The 9,010-nt window shown below is 38.8% G+C and overlaps 1 protein-coding gene across 1 annotated transcript; it reads right to left on the minus strand.

Moving 5' to 3' along the window:
* Positions 1-2,881: 2,881 nt before the first annotated feature.
* LOC115460531 (olfactory receptor 5F1-like) lies at positions 2,882-3,817 on the minus strand. The gene has a single exon (XM_030190298.1). It carries the CDS (start codon positions 3,815-3,817, stop codon positions 2,882-2,884), a length of 936 nt encoding a protein of 311 aa, XP_030046158.1.
* Between the last annotated feature and the right edge of the window lie 5,193 nt (positions 3,818-9,010).

A 9,010-nucleotide genomic window follows, 5' to 3' on the forward strand; every position in this document is an offset into this window, starting at 1 on the left:
CTGGGCCTGACGGACTAACAGTCAAATTTTACACAGCTTTTATACACAAGCCTGCACATATTTTGAATTCTTTTTTTTCATATCTTATTGAATCCGGTGATATTAGAGGTACATTCATAGAAGCTAATATAATAGTACTCCCCAAACTGGACAAGGATCCTTTGTTATTACAATACTATAGACCACTCTCATTAATTAATATTGATGCAAAAATGCCAAACTAATTGCAGAACATTTGCAATGTGTTCTTCCCAAACTAATTAAGAATGATTAATCTGGATTTATGCATGGGAGACTATCGTGTCATAATATCAGACTGTTTACTAACATAATTTTAGGTGCACAAAATTCTCCTGAACTGGTCATTGCTATAGGATTAGTTGCTGAGAAAGCATTTGACCGTGTTGAATGGTTCTTTATGTTTTCCGTTTTGCAGTGGTATGGTTTCTCTAAAGAATTTCTCCAAATGGTTGAAGTACTATATTCTAAACCCTCTACAAGGATGCAGATTAATAATATATGTTCTCATCCATTCTATCCTACAAGAGGTACCAGACAGGGATTCCCATTATCTCCCTTATTATTTAACTTATCACTGGAACCATTATTAAGTGCCATAAGGACATCCCCAAAGTTAGATGGAATAGGTAAGATAACAGCTAAGGTATCGGCATATGCTCATGATAGACTCCTATATACCACACCTACCTCCATCCCTGAGGTTTTGACATTTATCAATGAATATTCTGTAATATCTGGGTATAAACTTAACAAATTCAAGACAGAAATTCTACCCTTAATTGCCCAGAGGAAAAAGAAAGAGCAATCACACATGGATTTATATAGAATCCTAAGTCTATAAAATATTTGGGAATAATCTTTGACACCACATTAGAAGACATACTAAAATTCAATATGGAATATATTATTAAGAAAACCACTGAATTAACAACAAAATGGCCCCATTAAGAGTGGAGGAGTGGCCTAGTGGTTAGGGTGGTGGACTTTGGTCCTGGGGAATTGAGAAACTGAGTTCAATTCCCACTTCAGGCACCGGCAGCTCCTTGTGACTCTGGGCAAGTCACTTAACCCTCCATTGCCTCATGTAAGCCGCATTGAGCCTGCCATGAGTGGGAAAGCACGGGGTACAAATGTAACAAAAAAAAAAAAATCTTAGTAGGGGAGATTAGATACAATAAAAATGATGATAGTTTCTAAAGTTAACTACATATTAAGTATGGTGCCAATAATATTTCCTATTAATGTACATAAAAAATAGAGTAAATTCTAGCAAAATTCTTATGGGCTAACAAGACTCCTTGAATAGCCTTAAAAAAGCTTAATGCTCCTAGGAATTATAAAGGAGTGAATTTTCCCAGTTTCCAAATACCATCATGCATTTATAATGAGACAATCTGCATTATGGATTACTAAAATTTAGAAGTGGATATTCCATTATGGTGGAAAATAGAATCTACTTGGTGTGAGGACACTCCATTGAAATACCTACCTATAACAAATACAAATAAAAGGAAACCTAATATTATTATACAATCTACTCAAATTGTTTTTGCAGAAATGTATGCAAATACCATGGCTTGAAACCTATCATGTACCAATATGGAATAACTCTTTGTTCCAAATCAATGGAAAAATTGTAGATTGGAAAACATGGAGGTACTATAGTATAATCTCGGTTGATCAATTAATAAATAAATCCACTTGGTACACTTTTGATGGTATAGTTAAAAGTTATAATTCACCTAATAACCAATACTTTAAATGGATACAACTCAAAAATTGTATAGTTACCAAATTGAATATTAAAACATTATCTAATGAACATCCTAGTTCTTGGGAATTAATGTTGTACAATTTCTAAAATCCACAAATCTGCATCTAATTGATACAGAATGTTTTAATCTTGGAAATACACTACATTCACTAAATATGAAGATAAATTGAATTTAAAAAATGAACATAAATTTAGATATTGATAATTGAAAGCTATTATGGCCTTTATTACTCGTCTTCTTGATCAGTTTCTATGACACAATCCATTTACTTTTTTTTACATAGAGCCCATTTAACTCCTTCAAAAATAGTAAAATTTAACAAAAATGGCAATAATAAATGCTGGTCATGTCATGTAGAACTTGGAACTTTAAGACACAGAATGTTTGGTTGTATTCATCTAAAGCAATTTTGGTCTTCCATATGGACAACAATATGTAAGATAATACAATTAGATGAACCACTGACTTATGCTATCATAGTGATAGAAGCACAAGCTCTGTCTCACACATTAGATGTACATAGCTCTAAATTGTTGCTTATATTGTTGCACACTGCAATAAAACTGATACTACAGCATTGGTGGAACTCTGTATGTTTATCGCTAAATTTGAAAGAGTTGTAGCAGAAAAAATCTGGATACGTGTAATAAAATATACTAGTACATAATAAGTTCAATAGTGTAATTTTTCAGTATAGAGACACACTTTCCAATATTATTTGACTTTCACTAGACACTCGTGTTGTTTGTTTGTATATTGTAAATGTTTTTTTTATTGTTACTGATATGTAATAGTAAGTTTGTACTTAAAAGATTACAATTTCAACTTTTGTATTGTAATTTACAAAATTTAATAAAAACTTTGAACTGAAAAAATATATATCTTATGTTGTTTATTACATTGTGCATGTTATTTTGTAATGAGCTTTGATCATTAGAGATAGGGGCTCATTTTCAAAGGACTTACAGTAGATACATATGGTACTTTTTATGTCTAAGTGCTATGAAAATAAGCCCCGTGGTGAGCTATAAGTTTTAAATAATGATAATAATAATAATATTAATAATCATAATAAAATACTTTGCTTAACATGACCATTTTTTCTCCAAGATTTTTCTTAGTGCTCGTTTAACATCTTTGTTCCTGAGGCTGTAGATCATTGGATTTACCATAGGGATTACTATTGTGTATACTACAGAAACCACACGATTTATGTACAGAGAAAAATTAGAACTTGGTATGACATATGTGAAGATTAGAGTTCCAAAAAATAAAAGCACTGTGAAGAAGTGAGATGCACAAGTGGAGAAAGCTTTGTGTCTGCCCTCTGAAGAGTGGATTTTCAGGATTGCAGAAATAATTAAAATGTAAGATAGGACTATTGCTGTAACTGCTAGGAAACCAACAATGCCAGCAAGAGTAGATAAGACAGTCTCATTAAAAAAGGTATCAGAGCAGGAGAGCTTTAACAGCGGAGGGATTTCACAATAGAAATGATTGATCTCATTTGATCCACAGAAGGTCAAAGAGAATATATTACCAGTTTGTATCAGTGAATATACTATGCTAACCACGTACACACCTGTTGCTAGCTTGACACAAACTCTCCTAGTCATTACAACAGTATAAAGTAATGGGTTACATATTGCCACATAACGATCATATGCCATCGTTGCAAGTAGCAAACACTCTGAAGTCGCCAAGGTAACATAACTGAACACCTGTATAGCACAACCCAACAAGGAAATACTTGTTTTCTCCTCTTTGAAGCTGATCAGTGCCTTTGGGGTGATTGTTGAAGAGTAACAGATATCTACAAATGATAAATTAGTGAGAAAATAGTACATGGGAGTGTGAAGTTGAGGCTCAATTCTAATTATTGTGATGATACTGATGTTTCCCAGTAGGGTGAGAAGATACATGAACAAAAATAGAACGAACAGTAAACTCTGCAGCTCCAAAACATCTGAAAATCCTAACAGGATGAACTTGGTCACAATTGTCTGGTTTTTGCCTTCCATTTTTCCTTGGGCAAAGAGTTGGATATGCACTGCTAGGGCAAGAAACAAAGAAAATCAGAAAGTAACTCAGTACACATGAAAATACATGAAGAGCTGAGTATATTTTAAGAGTTTTCTAAATCCTTTTAACTAACATTCTAATTCAGTTCTCAATGTGACTAGCATAAAATATTATCATATTCAGTACAATATGCATGACCTTTTTACCAACAGTGACAATAACATGAGGAGTTACAGTAACACAGGGGTTAATATTAAATACCAAATTTTAAATCAGACTATACATTTAGATAGAGCCACTGAATATGCTGCCTTAAACTTATACAGAAAAGTTATTAGTTTAATTAAGGACAGCTATTTGTTATACTTGAAGTGTAGCAGTGAAATCTGTACTATTTTTATAACTTATGCCCTCCCCCCAGATTAACATATGCCAGTCTTCCTCCTCTTAAATGCATAACCTTTGGTCTGACATTGAGATTCCAGGCCAAAAGTTATATGCTGGTCAGCTTTTTTCAATATCAATCATAATAGTAAATTATAGCAGTCAAACAACAAATTAGTTCAGCCAATTAGCCAATTGATATTCTCTTTCTCATTTGCAATCCAGCTTAACTTTTGAGTTAAGACTAGAGGTGTGGCCAGTAGGGTCCTTGCCATAGACATCATGCCTAATTGGGTACTGTCATGAAATGCCTATCCACCCACCTGGGGTTACCATGCAGCCACTTAGAGGGTCTATCTCCAGCACAGATCAGGTCCACCTGCACCTACTGCTTGTGCTCTACAATAGCACCCTCCCCCCACTGACTGGGTCACAACCCCCAGTGATTTCTAGGTTACTGGGGCCACACTCCCAGTGGTCCCACAGTCCCATAAAACACTCACAGACCCAACACACAAACCACCAGGATTCTTTATCAGTCCAGAGAGGCAATAAACTAAATATTGTTTATTGTGTTAAAAATTGAACAGTGGAACAAAGTGCAATCAGCAAACAATAACAGGTAACTGAAATATGGATCAATTATAACACTAACTAAACATGTGTATACTTTCTGAAAAGTACCTGGGAAGATCAGGACATATAGCTGCTCATAAGTTATCAAAAGTAACTGTTTCAAGGGCCTTAGCAAAGAGATCTGACTCTCTCTTCTTCCTGGCTAAGACTGGAGCAAAATCCAGTATACTCCAAATGAAACTGAGCTCCTGGGCCAATCAAAGCCCAGAAAAAGAACATTTCAAAAATATACTGCTTCTCGCTTCCCGTTTGTGTGTTAAAACTAAAGAAAAGAACATTCAGTTCTCTGTAACAGCTTTACAGCTGGCCAAATAGGAGAAATACACTTCAGGTCATAATGAATGCAGGAAAATATCTAATACATTTTACAGGCTTAAAACACACTGTTTCTTCACACCTGTCCCCTTAAGAGAGAAACCCCAGACTGCGGCCTCTACAGATTGCTGATCAGGTCTTGATAGTCCAGTATCAGGGTGGTTCTAGCTCCTCCTTTTTGGAGAGGCCATCAGCTTTGCCATGTTTATTGCCCTTCCGGTGCTTACAACAGAATTTTTACCACATTCATTATATGCTAACAGTTATAATCCTGTATGCTTCATTTTGTGAATAATGAGGAACATCTTATGACAGAAGCTTTTACCACTCTCAGCACATGTGAATGGTTTTACTCCTTTGTGGATGTTCTGGTGCATTGTTAGCTGTGATTTATGAATAAAGCTTTTTCTACATTCAGGACATGTAAACTGTTTTATCCCTGAATTGATTCTGTGCTGCTTTGACAGTAATTTCCGGTGTCAGAAAGTTTTCTTACACTCCGTACTTGAAACTGGTCTCTTTCAAGGGTGAAATTTTGCATTTCTTGTTGAGTTTTCTTCATGATTGAAGCTACTGTCATAACCAGGACATGAAGACATTCTATTATCAGTGTTTTTTCTGATATTCTGTAATGTTTGTTTTATTGATACAACTTTTCCCATATTATATACTTCTACATATTCCAGTTTCTGTATTATTTTTCAGGTGCTGTATTAGCTTGTTTTTCATACTGAAATCTTTTCATACTTAGAGCATGTAACATGTGTCTCTTTTATACACGTTTCCTATTATTCTAGTTCTCCCTTTTGACTGAAGTTTTTTTCATAGTCTGTACGTTTAAATAATCTCTCTTCGGTGTTAGACCCCTCTGGTAATGTCTCTGCGAGGAGGTCAGGTATGGGTTCACTATCCTGACACTGGTCTGGTAGGCTGCACACAGCTAGCACTACAGCTGTGCGATTTGCATAGGCCTTGAACATATTTACATGAAAGGCATGCTGCTTTCTGTCTTGAGAGTCCATAGATATAACATAGTTTGTATCATTCAGGTCCCTTATGACCTTATAAGGTACCGCCCAATTAGCTTGAAGTTTATTCTGATGTACTGGGACTAAAACATGCACCTGCTGGCCCTCATAAAACTCTATATTTTGGGCCTTATGATTATGATAATTAGTCTGGGCTGCCTGCAAGTTATCTCTAACAAAGCCTACAAGTTCTTCTATTCTCTGCCACATATTAACTACATATTCAACTACAGGGGTGTCAGAGGTATCAACTTTCCCCTCCAAAGGTTCTCTTATTAGGTCAAGGGGTCCTCTCATCCTCTGGTCTTAAATCAGCTCAAATGGAGAGGACCCTGTAGACTCCTGAGGTACTTCTCTGTATACAAACAGTAGATAGTTTTTCTCAGTCTTCGTCTCCTGATTCCACAAAAATCTTTAACATAATCAACTCAGACATAAACTGTGTCCCTTGGACTGAGAGTATTTCTCGTGGATATCCTATCCGGGAAAATATTTCTAGCAGAGCAGTGGCAATTTTCTCTGATTCTATGGAGAATAAGGCTACCTCTTCAGGATATCTGGTAGTAAAGTCCACCACTGTCAATATATATCTTTCCCCAGTCCAACTAGGGACAGCTAGAGGCCCCACTATATCCACAGCTATTCTCTCAAAGGGCTCACTGAAAATGGGTAACATGGAGGGGCATAATTGAACGACAACGCCTATCTCCATGGGCGTTTATCTCCAAGAACGGGTCCGTGAAAGGGCGGACCGAACCGTATTTTGGGAAAAAATAGACGCCCATGTTTTATTCAACAATGTGTGAGCTGGGCGTTTTTGTTTTTCAGCGATAATGGAAAATGAAAGCGCCCAGCTCAAAAACGAATAAATCCAAGGCATTTGTTCGTGGGAGGGGCCAGGATTCGTAGTGCACTGGTCCCCCTCACATGCCAGGACATCAACCGGGCACCCTAGGGGGCACTTTTACAAAACCAAACAAAAAGGTAAAAGAGCTCCCAGGTGCATAGCACCCTTCCCTTGTGTGTTGAGCCCCCCAAATCCCCCTCAAAACCCACTGCCCACAAGTCTACACCATTACTATAGCCCTAAGGGGTGAAGGGGGGCACCTACATGTGGGTACAGTGGGTTTGGGGGGGTTGGACGACTAATAAGCATTAAGCAGCACAATTGTAACAGGTAGGGGGGATGGGCCTGGGTCCACCTGCCTGAAGTCCACTGCACCCCCTAACAACTCCTCCAGTGACCTGCATACTGCTGTCAGAGAGCTGGGTATGACATTTGAGGGTGAAAATAAAAAGTTGAGAAACTTCATTTTTTGTGGTGGGAGGGGGTTAGTGACCACTGGGGGAGTCAGGGGAGGTCATCCCCGATTCCCTCCAGTGGTCATCTGGTCATTTAGGGCACTTTTTGGGGGCTTATTCGTGAAAAAACAGGGTCCAGGAAAAGTGTCCTAAATTCTAGCTAAAAACGCATACTTTTTTCCCATTATCGGTGAAATGCGCCCATCTCTGTTCGGCAGATAACCACGCCCCAGTTCCGCCTTCGCCACACCTCTGACATGCCCCCATCAACTTTGTCCGCATCCGCGACGGATTGCAGTTGAAAACGTCCAAAAATCGGCTTTCGATTATACCGCTTTATTCGTTTTTGTGAGATAAACGTCCATCTCCCGATTTAGGTCGGAACTTGGGCGTTTTTCTCATTCGATTATAAGCAGGATAGTAACATAGTAGATGACGGCAGAAAAAGACCTGCATGGTCCATCCAGTCTGCCCAAGACAAACTCATATGTGTATACCTTACCTTGAATTTGTACCTGTCCTTTTCAGGGCACAGACCATATAAGTCTGCCCAGCAGTATTTCCCGCCTCCCAACCACCAGTCCCGCCTCCCATCACCGGCTCTGGTACAGACCGTATAAGTCTGCCCTCCCCTATCCTCGCCTCCCAACCACCACCCCCTCTTCCCCCCACCTGCTCCGCCACCCAATTTCAGCTAAGCTTCTGAGGATCCATTCCTTCTGCACAGGATTCCTCTATGCATATCCCACGCATGTTTGAACTCCGTTACCGTTTTCATCTCCACCACCTCCCGCGGGAGGGCATTCCAAGCGTCCACCACCCTCTCCGTGAAAAAATACTTCCTGACATCTTTCCTGAGTCTGCCCCCCTTCAATCTCATTTCATGTCCTCTCGTTCTACTGCCTTCCCATCTCCGGAAAAGATGCGTTTGCGGATTAATACCTTTCAAATATTTGAACGTCTGTATCATATCACCCCTGTTCCTCCTTTCCTCCAGGGTGTACATGTTCAGGTCAGCAAGCCTCTCTTCATACGTCTTGGAACGTAAATCCCATACCATCCTCATAGCTTTTCTTTGCACCGCTTCCATTTTTTTAACATCCTTCGCAAGATACGGCCTCCAAAACTGAACACAATACTCCAGGTGGGGCCTCACCAACATCTTATACAGGGGCATTAAAACCTCCTTGCTTCTGCTGGTCACTCCTCTCTCTATACAGCCTAGCAACCTTCTCGCTACGGCCACCACCTTGTCACACTGTTTCGTCACCTTCAGATCCTCAGATACTATCACCCCCCAAGATCCCTCTCCCCCTCAGTACCTATCAGACTCTCACCACCTAATACATACGTCTCCCGTGGATTTCTACTCCCTAAGTGCATCACTTTGCATTTCTTTGCATTGAATTTTAATTGCCAAATGTTAGACCATTCTTCTAGCTTCTTCAGATCTTTTTTCATGTTTTCCACTCCCTCCGGGGTGTCCACTCTGTTGGAAATCTTGGTGTCATCCGCAAAAAGGCAAAC

Source organism: Microcaecilia unicolor, chromosome 1 (genome assembly GCF_901765095.1).
Source record: "Microcaecilia unicolor chromosome 1, aMicUni1.1, whole genome shotgun sequence".
Taxonomy (NCBI): Eukaryota; Metazoa; Chordata; class Amphibia; order Gymnophiona; family Siphonopidae; genus Microcaecilia; species Microcaecilia unicolor.

Bases quoted from the DNA above. Each gene is read 5' to 3' on its own strand.
- LOC115460531 (XM_030190298.1), bottom strand. From the start codon at position 3,817: ATGGAAGGCAAAAACCAGACAATTGTGACCAAGTTCATCCTGTTAGGA.